Source organism: Lathamus discolor, chromosome 2, assembly GCF_037157495.1.
Source record: "Lathamus discolor isolate bLatDis1 chromosome 2, bLatDis1.hap1, whole genome shotgun sequence".
NCBI lineage: Eukaryota > Metazoa > Chordata > Aves > Psittaciformes > Psittacidae > Lathamus > Lathamus discolor.
The window spans coordinates 97,399,917-97,421,404 of record NC_088885.1 but is presented as its reverse complement, the minus strand read 5'-3'; the positions used below and the strand labels follow the sequence as shown (position 1 = coordinate 97,421,404).

At 40.1% G+C, this 21,488-nt stretch overlaps 1 protein-coding gene across 2 annotated transcripts in view; it reads right to left on the bottom strand.

Moving 5' to 3' along the window:
* The window catches only part of TEX10 (testis expressed 10), a 48,674-nt gene extending 28,148 nt beyond the window's left edge, over positions 1–20,526 (bottom strand). The window contains exons 1-8 of one of the 2 annotated variants that reach the window (XM_065667833.1): positions 20,442–20,526; positions 19,893–20,007; positions 16,917–17,105; positions 15,422–16,128; positions 9,634–9,877; positions 7,516–7,628; positions 6,458–6,696; positions 4,491–4,626 (exon numbers count right to left, since the gene is read on the bottom strand). In XM_065667833.1, the coding sequence (XP_065523905.1) occupies positions 4,491–4,626; positions 6,458–6,696; positions 7,516–7,628; positions 9,634–9,877; positions 15,422–16,128; positions 16,917–17,096 (1,619 nt within the window). In that variant the 5' untranslated portion in view covers positions 17,097–17,105; positions 19,893–20,007; positions 20,442–20,526. Of the gene's footprint in view, positions 1–4,490; positions 4,627–6,457; positions 6,697–7,515; positions 7,629–9,633; positions 9,878–15,421; positions 16,129–16,916; positions 17,106–19,892; positions 20,392–20,441 lie in introns of those variants that run through there. The other variant, XM_065667832.1, reaches the window with a different exon arrangement.
* Between the last annotated feature and the right edge of the window lie 962 nt (positions 20,527–21,488).

The window sequence follows — 21,488 nt, the reverse complement described above, 5'->3', positions numbered from 1 at the left end:
TGTTTGCCTGAAACGACTGTATGCTGGCAAAGCAACATTCCCATTTATCATTAGTTTTATCAGTTTATATTTCAGGAGTTACGAGTCAGGCTAAAAAGCTATGACACTACTACGTCCTCGATACTGCTTAACCCGCCAGTTAAGCTAGTTTGCTTTCACTGGATTTTCAGATTCAGTTCTACCTTTGTTGATGTCTTGCTTCTCAATTCGGACACTCCTTAAAGCAGAATGAAAACTGCAACTGGATCATGGCACAAAGCTTTATTACTGAAGTGTAGTGTCAGACACTCTCCCCTTGTCCATGCAGCCATCTGTCATTTGTCAAAGAGGGCTATCACGTTGGTAAAGCATGATTTGCTTTTATATACATGCTAGTTTGTTCCTGATTACCTGCAGGTCCTTTACATGTTCCCATACTAATTCCAAGCAATGGGCTGCATGATCTTCCCAGGGACCAGCTGAGGCTTATCAGCCTGAAATTTTCCAGATTCCCTTCAAACCGGGTTAACAGCAGTCTTTTCTCTTTATCATGTCCCTGCTCATTGCAAGTGGGTTGGACTATATGCCCTTTGAAGGGCCCTTCCAACCCAAACTATCGTATTCTATGATTTTCCCAGTCATGCAGGGCCTCCCACAGTCACCATGTTTTTTCATGGATCACAAACAACAGCCTCACTTTCATGAGACAACTTTCTCCACCACCTCAGGTATATCCCTGCACATCTCTCTGGCCATGGATTTGACTACATCCAGCTGATCAGATCTCTTCACTTGCTAAATGTAAGAGGCTTTTTACTTAAGATCTTGTTTCTCCTGCAACATCTAGCTCACTATTGACTCTACTTAGAGCCTCAAGCAAGCACAACTGAGGTGTTTTAACGAACTCGAACATAACTGAAAGGAATCCATAGCTTAGGTTGCCCATGCAGCTCTTACAATTTGGTCTTTCTTGGGCATGAGTAACTACAACTTAATGAAGTATCAAATGATCTTGTTCAAAGATTACAATACTTCCATGTATCTTCTGGTGCAGCTTAGTACCTTAAAAGTTACACTTGCCTTTTTTTAACTCCCAACCTTAGCTCACAGGCAGGCATGAACAAGTAGAAATACCACTCACAGGATTGTTTGCAACTGCCTGCCTGAATTTTACATTCAAAAAAAAAGTCCTGTTAGTTGCTAAGTGCACCAACTTTTTGTTTTGTACAAATACACCTCTTCCACCATCCCCTCAGGTAATCCATTTCTTCCAATTTATTTTCAGGTAATGCTGCTTGCTTTGTGTGCCAGTCATTCTTGATAATAGGAAGTTTAGCTTAGTAGGAACTGTGAGGAACTGTAGTAAGTAGCCTTTCTCCAGTTACACCACTCCCACTGTTCTCTCTTATGTTCTATATCCCATTATACACACTCGTATTCTTTAAGTGAGATGCCATCTTTCACATGAGATCCACAACCTGCATTACCTGTCTTTAAAGGTCATAGTCAAAGTCCTTACTATCTGCATTTTCACACACCAGTTCTCCCCAGGTTCTGGAATAAGATTTACCCAATCCTCTTCTTTTGCATTCATTTGACAGCATTCAACGTAGTTTTGTTTACAGCACTGTTGCTTCCACATCTGAGGATGCTGACCACCCCTTGTGTTTGACACAAATGATAATAATCTTTATAAATAATATCTTGTCTGACTTTTCAATATCAAAGGACATCCTGAATTCATCCTAATTTCAGATCCACTTCTTTCCTTATCCTATAGTGTGATGGTTAAGAAGCTTCGGCTATTTTCATATCCTACAAAAAAATCAGCTTGACATTCAGGAATTGCTATCCCTAACCTGCTTGTCAGAAAAACAGGAATGAAAAAAGTTTGCTTATCAGTTCCTTTTTTCCATCCTCTGCAAGCACTGTTTACCATAACACCCCCTAAAAGCTGGTCAGGAAACAGAAAAAAAACTTGGATGACCTCCTCTCTAGCCTAAGACCAATCTTATCTTTCACGGGCTACAGTATCTATGACACCGGGGCTTCTCAAGTCAAGTGTTATTTATAATTAAGAAGCATTTCACCAGCTTACTACAAAAGGGATCATTACATGAATGAAGCTGCTTACTGTAAATGAAGTTCGAAGTAGGTCTTTGAAGGTGTCAACAACAGTAGCACAATGATAAAAATTATTTCATTTTCAAAAGACTCAGTAAAATTTCTCACCAAAAACTTTTGAAAGGAAACTAAGTATCCATGATGTAAGAGGGAAGGGCCTTGCATAGAGAGATTAATTGTGCTGCGCAGTAGAAAAAGCCTGGAGAAGAGACAACTGAAGTGGGCGAGTTGGAGGCGGACTCAACAGAGGTCCCAAATCACTTGATATGCAAATGATAATTTGATAGGAATAAAATGTTTGCTTTCTCTTTCCACATAACAGGGTGCCGATATCAAATGAACCTGTCTTTAGACACCTGAGATTTATCGCTCCTTGACAGAGGATGCTGCAGTTGCTCTTGATTTAGACCAGTCTAAGGAATAACCAGAAAAGCTCATGAAAAAGACATCCACTGAGTGATACTAAACACAAAGAAGCTCTGCACAGTGAGGAAGTACAGGCTTCAAATTGTTGGAAGCTTAGAGTACTCTGCAAAAGTAATTCTTCCCTTCTTTCTATACCATCTGACATAGGTCAGTGCTGAAGGCAGCCTGTGACACCTTTTAAGTCTCTATCAGTGTATATATAGGCATGTGTGTGTAGTGATTAGGGGTGTCAGATAGACCATACACACACACAGATTATGTGTACATTCATGCAGTGACCACGCATGTGTGTGTAGTGATTAGGGGTGAAGATAATTAACATCAAGATCCCAATATTAATTCTGAATCTTGTAATAACTCGATTGATTTTTCTTTCATAGAGCAGTAACGGGCCAAAAGCTCCTATCCAGCGTCTGAATCAGACACACCTAAAAGAGAAACAGCTTCGCCTGAAAGTCCTTGGAAAACATTACAACATGAATTCTGCTCCTCTTAAACTGCTCTTGACAAGCTTCTGAGGAAAAGATAAACATGAAATGAGGAGAGCAGTCACGGGAGGGCTGAAGGGGCTATGACATCAAACTGAACAGAACAACATGAACATCAGGGTCTACCGTGCAGTTCACATCTTGGTAAAAGAAACAATCAAAACCAAACCACTTGTCGCTAAAAGAAATGGATCAATACAGTACACAAACATTATGTCATCTTAAAATGCCTTGTTGGACATAAGTGCAACTATCCTTTTTGCAAAGAATTTTGTGACTGAATTCTTCTATTACTAAAAACGACACAATTCCAGGTAGAATGCCCAGAGAAACAACAGGAAAACTACTGCTATTTGTGATTTCTATCTAAAGATAGAAAGTTAAAGCTTTCTAGTTAGCTTAGATGATGACATGAAACTAGATGAGATGCTCAAGACTTACAGTTAAGTGCAGAAAACAGTGGCTATGTAACCTCAGGGAAATAAGTATGACAAAGATCCCTGTTTCACTCTGGGGTGAAGAGGAGGAAAATGGGATATTTCCAAGCCTTTTTCCTGTCTTTCAAATTCCTTATAGTTTTACAATGTTCATAGAGTAGTGTTAGATATTTCAGGTTGTAGATCTAATTATACTGCAACATAAGATTTAAGAAAGCAAATGAGTTGCAGAAGATAATGCCGGTAGATACCAGTACTTCTGGGGGCCCTGAGGCTTGGAGGTTTTATCTAGTAGCAGAAACAGGTATTATGGGTATGATCTTATGTCTGTCTTTTTGCAGTTTTCAAGTGAGGTAGGCCTGATGCAGCCTGGTGTCTGTGTAAGGATTTTACATAGGTGGAACTGATGACTTAGCTGAAAAATACTGTCTGAAAAAGTTGAGACTGGGAAACAATCTGGACAAATTACACTTTTTCATCGTAAGATAACAGCAATATAGACAGCAAGCTCCTCTTACTTGAAGCAAGTCAGATATCTAATAGATGCGTGAAACTAGAAACCCAAAAGGACAAGAATATTTCCTTAAACCTAGTCTTTAGAACCACACACCCAAAAAACCCAGAAGAATACTTTTCTTAAAGAAAGTAAGCACAAAAGTCTAGAGAGACACTACCAGAACCACCAAATGCACTAAGCCAAAAGTCCGTAACCATGGGCTGAAGTAAAGGAAATACTCTATGGCTATAGCTATACAATCTTGACACATCTACTGACTACCACACAGCCAGTAACAACAAGCTTGCAGCAGTTTATTATAAGTTAAAATTTAAACCATTAAGATCTATTTGGTATTTACATTAATAATAAGGTAATACACATCTTCATCTCACAGTGAACCTAAACTTTCAAATTTCAGTGACAGTGCCAAAACAGATTCAGAATGAAGTTTCGTAACATCTACATCAAAATTCAGCAGTCTATCTTCTGAAATAAAGATACTATATTGAAATGAAAGAATATGCAAATGCTTCTTACCTGATTCTTTGAGTCCTTAGATCTTCTTTTTGGTAAACTCTGCTGAAAAACTTTAGAAGCAACGTACGAACTGGAAAGAGGAGATTCCTCTGCTGGTAGAGTGTATATACTGCTTTGATCAAGGGCTCTGTTGCCACTAGGAAAAAAAAAAACCCATAAAAATCTGAAGTAGTGCTACTTAATCTTTGTGTTTTATACAAACACACAGAGGAGTTATAATTTGTATCTCTACAACTATCAACATTTAACTCCACAGGAAGTACCGAATGTTATAAAACAAGTACCAGGGAGAGCTATTGTAATGGTTCATTTTTATTTTTGTATTGCCCGCTGAAGAAGACATAACCTCTCAGGCCTTTAATCTCAATGTCAGGTTTTAAACAAATCGAAGTTATGTTTTTAGTATGTAGCATCTTTTACAGTATCATTTGACACAATCCAGTTCAGAATTCCTACCGCACTATAAAAAAGCATCAAGGAAGGAAGCTTTTCTTCCACAGTAATAGTTGAGGTGGAAGGGGTCTCTGGAAGTCACCTGGTCCAACATCCCTGCTGAAGCAGGATCAGCTAGATTTGGCTGTCAGGACCATGTTCATACAGCTTCTGACTACCTTCAACGATGGAGACTCTACAACCCCCCTGGGCAACCTGTGCCAATGCTCTGTCACCCTAAATAGTGGAAACGGTGCTCCTGATATTTGGACACCATGTCTAAACACGAGCAGAAACTGTGTTTCAGTTTCTGCTCATTGCCTCTTGTCCTGTCACTGGGCACCACTGAAAAAAAAGCCTGGCTCCCTTTTCTTTACACCATTCCTTAAGGTATTTACATAAATTGATAAGAAGTCCCCTTGAGCCTTCTCCAGGCTGACAGTCTCAGCTCACTCAGCCTCTCCTCACAAGACAGATGCTCCAGTGCCTTCACCATCATCATGGCCCTTGACTGGACTCTCTCCAGTATGTCCACACCTCTCTTGTACTGGGGAGACCAAAATTGGACACACTACTCCAGGTGATGCCTCACCAGTGCAGAACAGAGGAGGAGGATCACCTCCCTCAACCTGCTGACAACACTCCTCCTAACACATCCCAGGACACCACTGGCTGCCTTTGCCGCAAGGAAGACATATTCCCAGTTAAAATGGATTTGGAAGGAGATACAACTAACTGCCAAAGTATATTTGAGGGACATTTGACAACTTTTCATCTTACACCACCAACAATGAAACCTGATGCTAAAAGGCAATGTGTTTTCTATAACCACTACTTGGCTATGTGGCAGTGGAATCCACTTCTACCACACTGCTAAGACACAACAGACCCCTGGCACCTTTAGATCTACTGAAAAATTCCTTTCTTAAAGTCCTACATTAATCACTTAACAAACATATCAACCAATGTCTTATCTGCAACATAACCAACATACTGCACTGGTCCTGCAAGTCACAACTGGAAACGTGTTTTCTCTTCGAAAAGGATTCAAATAAAACAGCTTGGAAAATATTGTACAGCAGCTTCCATCAGAACTATCTTGCCACTCCATGTAATCAGAGAACTAGAATGGTCTTCTGACAGTACTCAAAGGGAGCCTACCAGCTATATTAATGATTTTAAATAAGGATTGAAATATTCAAGTATCATGCACCTCTACATCATCTTAATTATTTTCTTCAATGCAGGAAACTAATCTTCCCATTTATAACATATTAAGTAGTAAAACAGAAAACAGTCCCACAAATATATTAACACTGTGCATATCAACAGTACAAATCTAATAGCATTCCTAAAAATCAAGCAGTTTTCAATGCTACACACAGGGATATGACCAAGAAATTCAATTTACATCTATAGACAAATACATTACAATGTAACAACTGAGGATGTAAGATGAAGTGACCTGAAAATGCAATAAATCAAGCTCTTTGTCAGTGCATAATTTTGCTTCTCAGAAACTACTCATATCTTACCTTTGTTTTGCTGTATTTGCATTAGTCTCCAAGTCACACCAAGCAATCTGTTCACCTGCTTGCTATTCAGCTTGCTACCATCCTGAAGAGTATCTGTCACAAATTTCCTTATCATGTCCAGCCAACCAGAATCCATCTGAAGTGTAGAAGTGCTTGCTAGTGAAACCATTATGTCACACAAGGTTAAGTTCAGTAAAAGGTGGTCTACACTGTTTGAGGACGTCACACAATACTTGTTTCTAATGGGGAGGAGAGAGAGAAAAAGTGGTATTTCAGAAAAAAATATTTGTGCTTTTTACTATATGTTACTTTGGCAGAAATTATACTCTGTATTAAAAAAAATCCTGTTAAAGTTTTAAAGTTAATACACATTTTAAAGTCTTCACATTTTACAATTGAGTGCTTGAAATTTTTTGTTCTGCCACTAAGGAAGCCCCAAAACACCATGCAAGGTTTCCAAGTGCAGGCCTTTAACCTAATATATTGATAAGCAAGGAAAACAAAAGCAACATCTTCATGGCATGAAGCTAAGTTTCTGAAAGTCTTGAAATAACAGTCAAAACAACCACAAAAAAAAAATTCACAAGTTCACAGATTATTTTTCCTGCATTTATCCAACAACGTATTTATTTTGAAGTGCAAGAATGGGACAAAACTTAGTAGTAGAATGAACAAGGATCAACAGAAGTACGGTTAGTCAGGATATCATCTGTAAGACAAGAAAGATGGTTGCATTTGCCTTGCCTAACTACCAGTTCTGATATTTTTAAGAAAGGGTGTTCAGGTCAAAACCTGGAAAAGCAAAATGCATTTTGGCTTATAAACTTAATGGGTAAGACCTGGCTGAAATGAAAGCATTTAAAGAGCTATACTGTATTTCTGACCTATCTGCCCTTCCAGGACACAAATTGCCATTTTAGCAATATGCAAATTCCAGATCAAGCAGTCAATAAAATACTTTCATTTCTCTAGGACAGCCTTTGAATTTCTATCACAGGCTATGCAGACAACTTCCTATACAATACCTTAACAAAAAACAACCAAATCTTTATTTTTACCCTTTGCATGAGTCTTTCTTCTTGTGCTTTGCCGTTTCTTGTAAAGAATAAGGAAAATGACGCATGAAGTGGTGTTTGAAATCAACAAGGTAATTCATTCGGAGCCATAAATCCTGTCAAGGAAAGCAGATGACAGTCAGAAAACATGGTAGTAAGTGAAACACACTGATGTAATCATCTTCCAAAATCCATTACTGGAATCGAAGAAAAACAGGAACTTTATCTTGTTTGAAGTGTTCATATATATATATGCTTTTAGATGTAAATGTTAAGTCCTCTGCACAGACCTCCAAGTTCATAAAACAAGGGAGTAAAATTGTAAGTCAAAGTTGAGCAATAACATTTAATCCAGACTGGACCAGTGTATTTTCTTGGCACATACTAATATGGATATATGCAATATTAAACTGAGGCAGTTACAGATGTGAATTGAAGGTGCTTTTATATTGATTTTTTCAGGGTACTTAACATCAAAGGGAATTTCTTGATTTACTTGTAGTGACTGTCCTGAAGTTTCCATTAAGATGCATTATGACACTGCCTTCACCTTTCCCCATCATTAGTGTACTTGCTGTTCAAAGCCCACTAACAAAATGTTTTCCAGTAGAAAGGCCATCCTCATACAAAAAGGGATTATTTTCAACATTTGAAAATAATTTTACTTTGTGGGTTAGCAGAAACTCACAGTTACCATTACATAAAATGTCCCACAGAATTCATCACAAAAAAGGTCCTGAATTGCTATCACATTGGTCAGGCAGAATAATCTTTCTGATATTCAAGTATTAAGAACAGAGGTTGACCATTAAACTATCTCAAAGAATAATAGGTTCCTACTAAGCATATTCAGAATACTTTTCCACAGTGTCTGTAATAACCACTATGGTCTGTAAGCCTAAGGGTATAAAGCTAACATTTTTAAACTCAGGCATTTGAATTAATTTTATATTAAAAGGTGACTATTCAGGAAAAAGCAAAGCTGTTTATCTTACAGAAGACACAACATGCCAGAAAAAAGATTGTATGGGTATCTGATAATTTTTCCCCCAAAACATCCTAAGGTCATAATGCAATTGCACGTATGTAAGCCCTCTCATAGCTTGACACAGGAGCGCTCCTTCCATGTGACCAAAATGCAGACATCCTATGGCTAAGGACAGCAGCTCTGAAGTACCATAAGGAAAAAGGCTAGGGGCAGTAGGCCACAGGTATTTACCTTGCCAACTGCCTGTTTCCAAGAGGCCCTCTGGAAAAGCTGAAGAGGAAAAAGGGGAAGAGCGTGTTTTGTTCATACACACTGAACCCACTCCTAAGACTGTGTATGTTGGGCAACTCTGGTCTAATGGAATGATTCTACAAATGTTTATCACTCACTCTATGCGTAGATTTTGTATAGCAAATGGACCTACAGTTCTATATAAAGGTAAAACAAAGAGCTGTCAAGACATTCCTTTCAACTACTCTCAACAGCCAAAATAGAAAGTGTGTTTCTTTCTCAGCTTGCAAAATCTTTGGAAGAGCACCAGATTAAAAAAATTATTTATTAAAGACAGACAAAATAATGAGAACATTTTCCAAAACTCTTCTTGGGGTTTTGATTCAATGCTTTTTGATACTAACAACCATGACACAAAAATGTAGGTTGCACCAAACAATTAGATGACTGACCTCATACCATTGTTAGCCCTTACTTTTCCAAGGGTTTAGGGTTTGCTCATTTTCAAGGATTTAAGGTTTGTTCATTTCCCCCCCTGCACCCATAAAACACATAAAACCAAGGAACAAACATTCTACACTTTGCCAAATATATATTCTAGAGGTTATCTGGGAGACAAAATGCTCCCCTTCTCCAATGCCGCTTTCAGTTCCAAAAGCTTTTGTGCTGCATGCAGTCTGTCAAGGATTCCCAGAGACTCCCGCTGAACTGACTACTCAGTTCAAGAGATGCTTTACTAGAGTAAAGAGACCTGTCAAAAATCCAAACTCACACTCCACTCAAAACATAGGCTTTTTCTCTCTTAATGAAATATTTCCACTGTTTCCAATCACCAAAGCATTAGATTCCAATCAAAACAAAATGAACTGTCATCATTATGCCACGGATCACTTCTCCCTTACCATTTTGTATGTTTCATCATGTCGCTTTGTGAGTTTCCACAATAAATGTATTATACTAAGCACTTGCTGCATAAGCTGCTGAGAGTCTGATTCCAAGAGGTTTCCAAGAATGGGAGCTGATTGTGCAGGAGATGCTTCAATCCAGCACTCAATCAGTAATGGAATTATTATCTCAATAAAACCTTTTAGGTTTTCAGCCGAGGACAGGCCTTTTTCTGCACTGTCCATTACACCTGTCAGAGACCTAAATAATAAAAGCAAAAAAAAAAAAAGAAGAAAAAAGATAAAGATCACACCTTTAAAGAACAGATCAGAGTAACAGCACTTTCCTGCTTTCTGAATAACAGCAAAAATTACTTTTTTTAATATATTAAACATTTGCTTGCTTTCTTGCTAGGTATTTCAGTCAGGACAAAAGGGAGTTCAAACCACCTACAACAAACCCACTCCCGAATCTCCCTGCTAATTTGTGTACTTCTGTACTAACTCCTTAGATTTCATTTTCTTTCCCCACTGTTATATGTAAAGCCTATAAAGTAGAGAAACATGATTTGCATTATTGCATCACCTTCCACCAACAGATCAAATTCACTGTACTCAGCACAACAAAATGAAAAAGCTTTAAGCTCCTTGAAGCAAAATAATGGAACTGACTACAAAGTACTGTGAAACCCATGAGGTTTATTACAGCCAATAACCACCTCCAGCTATAATAAACACACTGGGTTTTATATTAATAGAAAAAAAAAATCATTCTGCAAAAATATAACTTGGTTTATGTTTAATTATAATGCTCTGGAGAGAAACTAGCTGGAAAAGTATTAAAATTACCTGACATGAAGTTACATAAAAGTTATCAAAACATGAGGAGATGTAGTTTAAATTAAAATAACATCTCCCAGAAAGCAAGAAAAACAAGGCCGTCCCCCCAGCACTTCATTTGTGTTTCAAAAGGGATTATCAGAACAAATCACCAAATCCTACTCCTGGATAAGTCAGGCAATTTGTACCCATTTTAAAATGAAGATTCTTCAAAGAAAACAAAAACAAGAACTCTGAATAATTATTTTTAATTTTAAACAATACAGAGATGTTGAAAAACAAAAAAAAAAAAGGCAACAACAATTTCAACTGATGATTTCTGACATCATTTTCCATGATGTTTTTTTATACTTTCCATGATTGTTTTCTAACTCACAGCAGTGAATACCCATCATAATTCTAACTTTCTAATATACATAATCAGTACATTGAACCTAGTTATCTAAAGACACAGCAGACAAACCCCATCTTCCAGTTACAACCACAATGAATTCTAAAGCATCACTTGAGACCTCGCTTGGAGTACTGTGTACAGTTCTGATGTCAACATAAAAAGGTCATGGAACTCATTGGAACAAGTCCAGAGAAGGGCCACGAGGATGATCAGGGGACTGGAGCACCTCCCATATGAAGACAGGCTGAGAAAGCTGGGGCTGTTCAGCCTGGAGAAGAGAAGGCTGCGTGGAGACCTCATAGCAGCCTTCCAGTATCTGAAGGGGGCCTATAGGGATGCTGGGGAGGGACTCTTCATCAGGGACTGCAGTGACAGGACAAGGGGTAACGGGTTAAAACTTAAACAGGAGAAGTTTAGATTGGATATAAGGAGGAAATTCTTTCCTGTTAGGGTGGTGAGGCACTGGAATGAGTTGCCCAGGAAAGTTGTGAATGCTCCATCCCTGGCAGTGTTCAAGGCCTTGGGTGATATGGTTTAGTGTGAGGTGTCCCTGCCCATGGCAGGGGGGTTGGAACTAGATGATCTTAAGGTCCTTTCCAACCCTAACTATTCTATGATTCTATAACAACACAGTTGATACCAAGACATCAATGACAAGGTTAGGCTGTCCTGTAAATGCTATGCCATGACAGAACTACACACTCAACTGAGATTCTGAAATGTCAGTAATTGGCTGAAAGAGTTCTGAAGTAGTAAAGTCTTTAATTGTTTATCTGAAAATAACACTGGTGTTACAGCAGAGCACTGGATTCCAGCAGTGTATTTCTGGAACACAAAAACAAGGCTCTACCCCATTAAAAGTGAACAGTGCATGAAACCTGAGAAGCTGGCAACACATACCTGAAGATTCTTACAAAGTATAACTAACACACACACACACACCCCCTCTTTGTAATACACAACTATTTCAGTACTTTTCTGAAGCAAAAGATGGAAAAGAAGGAAGAATCCATGCCAAATACTCCACCTACCTGCCAAAATTTGGGGAAGAGTACTCAGCATAGCTTTCATGTACCCCTTCAAAAGAAGCCCCCATCTCACAAGGTAATGCTCTTTCAAATATTCAAGGTTAACAACCACAGGGATAAATAAAATCTGTTCAACACTAACAAAGTATTACTGTAAACTGTCCATTATGCATTTGATTAATGCAATATCCTTAGCAATACAGGCTCACTGGAACTGGGAGGGTTTGATGTCAAAGTGTTAATCTTTTAGTCCCACATCTGTTATTCGTTAATGGTAAGGCAGCTCACAGAAACACTACAGAACTTATTAACTTCATATGGCATGAAATACTAATGAGGGGAGCTGCCAAGATATTTGTGTACCCCTTAAGCTGTCATTTCTCTTTAAAATGACAGTATTTTTATAAAGCAGGAACAAGCAAGAAAAAAACCGAACAAAAACCACAAAAACAACTGTGTAACATATTTGCCATTTGACAGTAAGACGACAACAGGAATTCAGCAAAGGGAAGTCAAGGTAGTGTAGAAGTGTGAAACAGAAAATAAGGAAACAACTTTCTGCTGCTTAAAATAGGAAAAGTCATCAGAAATTAGTAAGTTTCTATGGCTCCGGGTCTAAAACAGGTTACTGGCCGCCTTTTTTGTGTGCACTGACAGCTGCAGCAAAGAAACACTCAGTACAGTAAGTGAAAGGTATTTTTCATTTCTATCTGATGCATGGGTCACGCCATATACATATGTATTCACTGTGCTTTGTCTTCCATCTTGGAGTCTGAAGCCATCTTCACTTTTCTCTCCAGCTTCATTTTGTCCTTTCTCAGCAGAAACAGAAGCTCTACCATTTCTCTTCAGCACCGCCACTTCCACTCAAAGAAAATATCACACACCTTGATATCACCACATGTGAGTTATGAAGGTTTCCGTTTTTCCACACCTGAAATGAGTCTGATGAAAAAAGCAGCACAGTCAGCACATAAGGCAGAGGATATATTCTAGTAATCTCCTAATTCACTGTAATATTTAATTCACACACAGCAGGAAGACCTAGCACACAACAGAAACTAATCAAGTCTTACGATTTACGTTGCTGAATCATCCAGCATTCCAGGCTCAGAAGCTTCACTTTTTACTAAACACTAATACCACAAATTTATTCTGAAAACTCCTTTCCATAACTGCACAGTTATCAATGAGGTGCCATCCCAACTCAATGAATTTGCCTGATTAAAAGGATACCGGAACTCTAAAAATTTTGCATATTATTAGTGGTGTGTGCAAGTCCACTTTTTGAAGAACAAAGTTGAAACCTACTTTCATTATTAGTGATTAGGCCAACAATACACACCACAATCATTTACAGTTCGGTCAACTCATTGTCTATAGTTGACTTGACTATTAATCCATTGACTTCTTTAAACAAAACCATACACACTGAGATTTTGGAAGTACTGAAGAAGCATTGCAGATGCTTCGCACCTCTTATTAGAAGTAATTTCTGTCCTTGCAGTAGTGGTCACAGCATAGGCCTGGGAATGCCTATAAAAGGCCACAGCAAAGGCAGAACAAAGTACCTCCAGATTATCAGAAAAGATGTCAGTGGTGGATACAAAAAACCATCACAGTAACTTCCACTCTTAGAATTTTGCAGACATCCACTAAAAAGAGCTGTACTGGCCCTTTGTCCAAAACGTATACATCAAAAATCTGTGCAAATACAATAAAATAAGAACATTTTAGTACCTTCTGCAGATGCCCATTCTCTTTTCATTCTTCTGTTCTGCTTTCATCAGTTTGCTTTGCTAGTCTTGCCTTGGATTCTAGCAATGTTTCCTTCTAATCTTCTGTCTCCTCCTCATGCTTGCAAATGCCTTTTTTAAGTATTTATAACCACAAGCGGATCATGATGTTTCACCAAAATCTAGCTCCTCAGAAAAGCAGAATCCAGTTCCGGTGACACCAGATGTAAAGCTTAGTTTCCTAGATCTTGGATACAATGCATCTTCAGATATTACAGGGCATGGTACATCACACACTGAATATCATTCAGGGCACAATACAAAAATCCTCTGACACACGGTGGTACAAAATGGTATGCTTCTGACTGCAGAGATGAAGTCCATAGGACTATTTTGTACCCAGCACTGAACCTTTCCCTCTGTTTCAGGTGGGCTTCACAGGTCTTAGTTTTCAACTATAATTTTACCTGCAGCAGATACTAATGGTCATGACTGAACTCTTATGCTATACGAATAACCACTTCCATGACAATAAACTGCACCTTTTTACTTAGCTTAATGTAAATTTCCTATACTTACCACAAATAACATGCTATATACTGAAAGCCTTGTAGAGTGGGAATGGATTTGTCTCATTTGTGTGTCTCCATCACAGAGATGGAAGCTACCTGATAATTCAGGCCAATACCTGTGGTATTGAAAGAGAACACCTCTTCTTCTGCACTTCATTCGTTTGAAGATATGAGCTGGACATAGCAATGGACTAGGCAATGGGGTTTATACCCTTTTCTGCCACTGACCTCCTAGATAAGGTGTATAAAGCAATTACACCAAATTTATTCAGTCTCCTCACAGCAGTAAAACAAGGATCATGGTTTTTCACAAAACCACCTTAATATCTATAGATTAGAAGTGCTGTGTAATGACTAAACAGTTTCTGTTTTTCAAGTAGTCACTCCAGGTCTCCCACCAGCAGGCAACATCTACAGAAATGAATATACATGAGGATGCCAATGTTTGTACCGTAAAGTGGGGTGGGAGATTCCCTTCTAGTCTGAAGAGTGGGTGAATTAGAAAGGAGGAAGAGAAATAAAGATGGTTAATTAATTCTCCCTTAACTTCAGCTCACAACTATGTAGCATACTACAAAAAAGCACAGAAACTTTCCTGTGTCTAAGCGCACTGTATTTTCTTCCATATTCATCAACATGCTTCAGACATCTTTTATCCATAGTAAAGATATAAACTACTGAATTGATTAAAAATATATAGAATCAAACTCAAGAGAACTCACACAGCCTGACACATCTTACCAGGCCATCCTTTTAAAAAGGAGCTACATTCGAAGAAAAGAGACTCCTAAACTTATGACAGACCCTTGAGGGTAGAAGTACAAAATTCCATAAAACTAATTATCACAGTGTAAGAAACTAGCTTATGTTTAAAGAAATCTGTCTGCTTGCCCCCAGGTCTATTTGATATCCTGCAACAACCTGTAGTCATCAGTTTGCATTCCAAAAGAACCCACTAGAGTTGGTCTTCCAAAATTACTATGAATAGTATAAAATACAGCTTTTATTTCATAATGGGAAGTTCATCATATACACACAGCACAGTTATCTGGTGACCATTTGCATATTTTCAAGCCACTGCAGTAAGATTGCAAATTACACTAAATGCCCTAAATATGGCTAAGGGACAATCCCACAATAAAAGTTAAATTGTTGTCTTCAACAGCAACAAAAGACAGTTTAACATTGTGATCACAGAGTTGACATTAATTCCCAAATTAGTTAATATTTTCTCACCTCAGTCTAAATGACGAGTTGATCTTTGGTCGTAAGCCACCATTTTCAAACAGTTGTACACACTGCTGATTATTTGCATGGACCTTCCAACTTATACAGATTGGGTTCCTCACAGAACAAGGGCTGTCCTTTTGTTCTTGAAGCCCTTCATCCTCTATTTCACTGGAGCCATCTACCACTGCTTGGAGAAACTTCTTGAGCCTGGTAAGTACATTTAACCTCCACTGCTGAGAGGTTATTCTGCGATTGGGGTTAACAGAGAGCATCCAGGAAAGTTTCTCTCGGCTTTTCAGTCTTTTTGACAGTTGCTGGTGAGAAATAAGCTCTACAAAATTCTTCAACAATATACTGCTGCGGTCTGTGAGAAGTGCTGGGTATGCTTCCAGTAAAATGTCCAAGACTTTCAATGAATCTTCCTGAATTCCCTCACTGATATGAGTCATGGCACTGGAGAGATGGGCACTTACCAAAGGAAAAAATGGAGCAATCTGTTCTGCTCTTATTTTTGAAGCCAAGAATTGCAGCAGGTGAACAGCTGCTCCTCTGACACCAGAATCCTTGTCTGTAAACACAGCTGCCACCTCACTTACAATATTTGAAAGGTGTGCATCAATTACAAATGGATACTGAGATAGGAGATCTTTGAGCCCAAGAAGTGCATTATGTTTAACCCCAGGACTATAGTGATGCATCTGTGAAAGTAGGTCCTAAAAGGAAAGAAGCGCATTACTGCTTTAAACAATTTAAATTTCCTCACCTACTTCCAGCACTTTATTCTTAAACACTCAAAAATACAGAATTTATTCTGATGACGTACTGCTGTTCATAACAGCATAACATGTTCAGAACAAACATAATATTAAAGCATAACAATTAACAAATCATCAAAATTCAATGACAGGAAAAAACAAGATACCATGACTTGTCCTTCAGGTAATTAGAAACTCCTCATTCTTAAGTCTACACACAACCCTACTGACTTTACAGAGGAATGACCAAAATTAAGACCTCTCACACTTGTTCTCAAAAGTAGAACTATGAAATCTCAGTCTCAGCAGCTTTTTTCAGTTTGAGGAGAGAGCTGCAAGAGATAGAAGACAATGCAAACGAAGGAAAGTACAACCACCACCGAAAGAAATACAAGGCTTTTTAAAAGCAATCTCAGGAAGTCTAGTTTTTAAACCCCTGTCCTTAAGTTATGACCCAAGACTTTCAAAAACTGAATGTTAATCTCAGATACTTAAATCGGCATGCAACTTTAGCTTTCACACTGCAGAAAAGCTTTCCTTTGCATTATACACTAGTCCAACAATTTGATTCATTTAATTCATGGATCAGATTATTGCCAAGGACAAAGGGGCTGTACTCAGATACTGCTGGGTTGTTTTGGTTTTTCTTTAAATAAGTATTTTTTTCTAAACTCTAGGAAGCATAGCAAACCTTAATAAATAACAAGTAATCTTCTATCATCTCAGAACAGAATGTCATAGTGTACCTTTATGTTAAGTTTTCTATTCTGCGTAGGAAGCACTCCATCTTCTTTGAGCTGCTCCGGAATTTGTATGGCCTTTGTTTTGAAGGTAGTATCAGTTGCATTCTCTAGTCTTGGCTTTTTTTTCCCAACTTTTAATTTTACTTTCTGGAAATCTTCTTGGTGTTTCCTTTTTTTAGTCATTCTGATTCTCTGCAAAAAAGATATTTGGAATTTTAACTTGATTAAATATACAATACATGAATACTTTGTCCATCAAAGAGCAGCAACTTCCTAATGAAGGCTACTGGTTTAATGTTTTTTCTTATGCATAACTAGCATCTGCTCCCGAGACAAGATGCTAGGCTACGCAGACATGGAGACTGACTCAGCGCGGCTGTTTGTCTACAGTTCAGAAAACCCTCTGCTGCTCCTTTGGTTGTCTTTCCTCTGAGAACTACTTTACTGAGAAAGATCACCAAAGTATCTCCATCTTCCACTGCTTTGTTTCATTAAATTGCTGGGTTTGTTTTGGTTTTAAAAGTTCCTGCCAATAGATAAACTTTTTACATAGCTGACTTATCAAGCCAAAAGAGCTCAGTGAACTGTTTCATTTAATGTGTACATTGTTTACCAGCTCAATCATTAATAGCATACACTCTGCCCAGGTAAATTCATGGGTTTAATCAGGCCTTCACTTACAATAGAGTATACAAGAATCAAGAAAACTTCCACTACGCACTGAAAAGTCCAGTCTGTGCATTAAAAAAAAAACAAACAGCAAGAAGGGAGGGGGAAGGAAGGTGTTAAATGGTCACATACAGAGTAGAAAGAGACAGAAAAATTAAGTCATATTTAATAAGGCGTAAGAAGTAAGGCAGCATGATTAGCTATACTTACAAGTCATACACACATACTAGATGTACAATAACCAAAACAAACTAAAACCCACACTTCAGTTTCTGAATGATCTTTTGGCTTTGATATCTGTACTGATAAAAGTACTCTTAATTCTACCAGATTAGAAAAAAAAACCAAAAACCCAACAACCCAACACACAGAAAACAAAACCAAACACTACACCACAGGTTGCTTTAATCTTCTTTCTCTCGATTTCTGCACTTCTAAATTCATTCATACCAAGACTTCAGAAGCTGATGCCACAGCACTCAACATCACATGTAAGCTGTGCCTAGATTTCTGTTAAGACAGACCATTAACCCATCCGGTTACTGGTGACTCCCAGAAGTGGGTGCAGAGATTACTCACTACTTAAAAAGGGAAAGAGGGAGACAAGCACAAAGCCATTAATTATGATGGTTCAGGTTCAACATCTCACGACTCTATAATGGTAACAGTTATTGAGCTGGAAATCCAAACACTTCCAGACAGTCCATGCTGTCAGGTATACAAACTTTATTTCTTCTCTCAAACTACTCTTTGGGCAATCAGGTTTTGCACATTCTTCATATCTGAACTACACACAAAGAACTGTGAACACAATGCTCACATTTTTAAGACCAAACAAACTAAAAAAGCCCAAACACATACAAAAAAAACACAGCTGACTAAACCTAGGAATTTCTACATAAACATCCAAACAATGGTTCTTTTATGGTGGATACCACTCTAGAAAACAGAATTCTAGAGCCGATTTTCCCAATGGGCTTCAAACTCTAAATTTTTGCCGAATTACAGTATTTCATACCCATATAATGACAATAATCATTAAAGAATGTTTTAAATCCAATTATCATGTTCTATCCTTTTTAAGAGTATTTAAACTGATTATACAAACATTTGACTGCAACTTAATTTCTGCTTTTCACATGCTAACTTCAAACAATTACATGAAAGAGTAACTGAAGCATAAAGCTAGCTTAAGTAACCTCTCAACTGAAACGCTTTTTAAAAACCTTCCCTTGTGGTGCCAGAATAGAAAGGTCCTTTAGTGTCCAACTGTGACAACTACAGTTTTACAAGCTTTTGATTTTTACCAAATGCAACTTTTAGGAAAGAATTACAACAAGGTTTTCACTACTTGATTGCAAGGCATACAGAAATAGCTAAAAGCTTTTGACACGAATGTGATTTCCCCTTTCCAAGCTTGCCTTAATGGAGGTATTTAGGAAGCCTCACTCCACAAGATTAATGTTTGGCTTCCCATTGTCATTAAGAACTTTACAATGCAGGTGCACACACACCTGGGCCAAGTAAACTGAGTCCTTTTGAAGGAGGAGGTTTATAAAGTATACTTTCTCCTACTAAATAAAACAAAGCAGCACAGTTTACCTTGCACTACATATCTTAGAAATGATTTACACATCCATTTCCAATTCACAGGTACCATGCCAAACTAGAGAAAATTAGTGCAAAACCAAAGCCACTAGAACACCACAGGACTATGTAATAAGCAAAACTGTATACAGCTTATGAATTTATGTACACATTTCAATGAGAGGTCTTGCTGAAACAACTGCCTTTTGACTCCAGCTGTACTTTCAGCTGGCTCTCCTCCAACAGGACTAAGCTAAGTGCACCCAACAGCTTTACGCGCCAATACAGCTTCACAGTCCAAAGCATTAGAGTAGCCTCAAATCAATATCGGCTTCCTTTAACATACACAGCATTTCTCAAGAGCTATTTCAGGTGTCAGTCAGCCAGCCTTGCCTCAGGCTTAGGGAAACAAGAAGGGACCAAAAAGCGCAGCTGCTTCACCTGTAACTTACTCCCTCGCAGCTCTGAGGCAGTATCCTCAGGGAATCCTGCTACCAGCATAATTACAAGCTCAAGCAATCAGGAAAATCCTGAGGAACCAGACTTCAAGGTACATGCCCTAACTGCTCTAACCTGATCAAAGCTTTCCACCTGGGCGAGCTCTCTCCTAGCAAAGGGGATACGCGAGTATCGCATTTAACTGCCCGCGGCTCCCGCGCTGGACAGCACACCCCCAGCCACCGCAACACCCCGTCACCACACACCGCGCCGCGAACGCCGTACCCCAAAGCCGAAGCGCTGCTGAAGCGGCGGCGCCGGCTCCTCCCGCAGCTCTATGCCGTTAAACCTCCTCCCTCGCCGTCCCGGGACATCTTGCGGCGTCTCCGCTCTACTCGCCCTGTGAGGCGTTTAAATAAGGCGCGTTAGTGCCCGCCCGGCGCGGCGGAAAGGCCGCGAGCTCGGCTCCCGGGAGTCCCGCCGCCGCGGCGGGGAAGGGCCGAGGAGCGGCAAGAGCAGCAGCTGAGGGAAGCAGCCGAGCAGCCGCGCGGACCCCCCGCCGAGCTGGGGCAGAAGCGGCGGCAGAACGGCGCCCGCGGCCGGGGAAGACGAGGCCGCCGGTTCCCCGGGACCGGCACGCCCGCGGCTGCGCTCACGCTTTCCCGCCGCCCTGCGCAGGAGCGCACAGGAAGGGGGTGGGTCACACAAAAGGCGGCCGCTCGCAAGGGGCAGGGCGCGCCCGCCGCACCCGGCCCGCCACCGCGGGCAGGCCCCGGCCGGACGGGACCGGAACGGGCGCCGGGCCCCCCCGCAGCCGCGAGCCCGGCCACTCACCAACCACGCGGCAGCGAGAGCCCCCTTCCGCCCCCGACAGCCTGCCCGGAAACGGCCGCCCACGTGAGCGGCGGCACCAGCGAGCGCCCCCCGCGGGCAGGAGCGCCCTTCCTTCCGCTCTGACCGCCCGCTCCGGCGGGACCCCGGCGATGGCGCCACCTGCAGTGGCGGCGAGGCGCGGTAACGTAGTAGCAGCGCAGAAGCACGGCCACAGAATGGTGCGGGCTGGAAGAGAGCTTTGAAGATCACCTGGTTCCAACCCCCTGCCATGGGCAGGGACACCCTGCACTAGACCAGGCTGCTCAAAGCCCCATCCAGCCTGGCCTTGAACACTGCCAGCGATGGGACATTTACCCCCTCTCTGGGCAACCTGTGGCAGTGCCTCACCGCCCTCATCGTGAAAACAAATTTCTTTGGCAAACCTAGTCTTAATCTCCCCTCTTTTAGTTTAAAACCATTACCCTTCATCCTATCGCAACAGGCACTGCTAAAAAATGTCTCCATCTGTCTTACGAGCCCCTTTCCCGAATACTTCCTTAGGGGAAAAGAAGCGTCTCAGAGAACAAGTCTTAACAGCTGAGGAAACAGGTGGTTTGGACTGGAGAAGACATGGATACTCATGGGTCTGACTTCCAGTAGGTCTTTGAATGCATACTTTTACCATCAGACCTTCCAGGGATGTCTCACTTCGGGTTTGTGAACTAAAACACTCAGATTACTGCTATGCTTGAAACTCCAGCTTCCCTCAAGCTGTTTCTGTGTTCAAATCACACAGGAGATTAAGTACTGATTGCCCAGTTTGGGGTTAGATATGACAACCAGGACCATACCTTTGCCTTATGGAAAACCAACCCTTCTTAAATCCTTGCCGCAGCAGAGGCTGCTTTCTAGTCTGACAGAGCTCTGCCAAAAAAATCTGTTTGCTAAGAACAAGTGCTATCTATGGTTAGTGCCAGAGGAAGGGCGGTGCCACCTTTGGTTTTCCTTGGAGGACCGATATTCAAGCTCTCTGCTTAGCTTATGAGATTGGGTGGGAATTATAACACA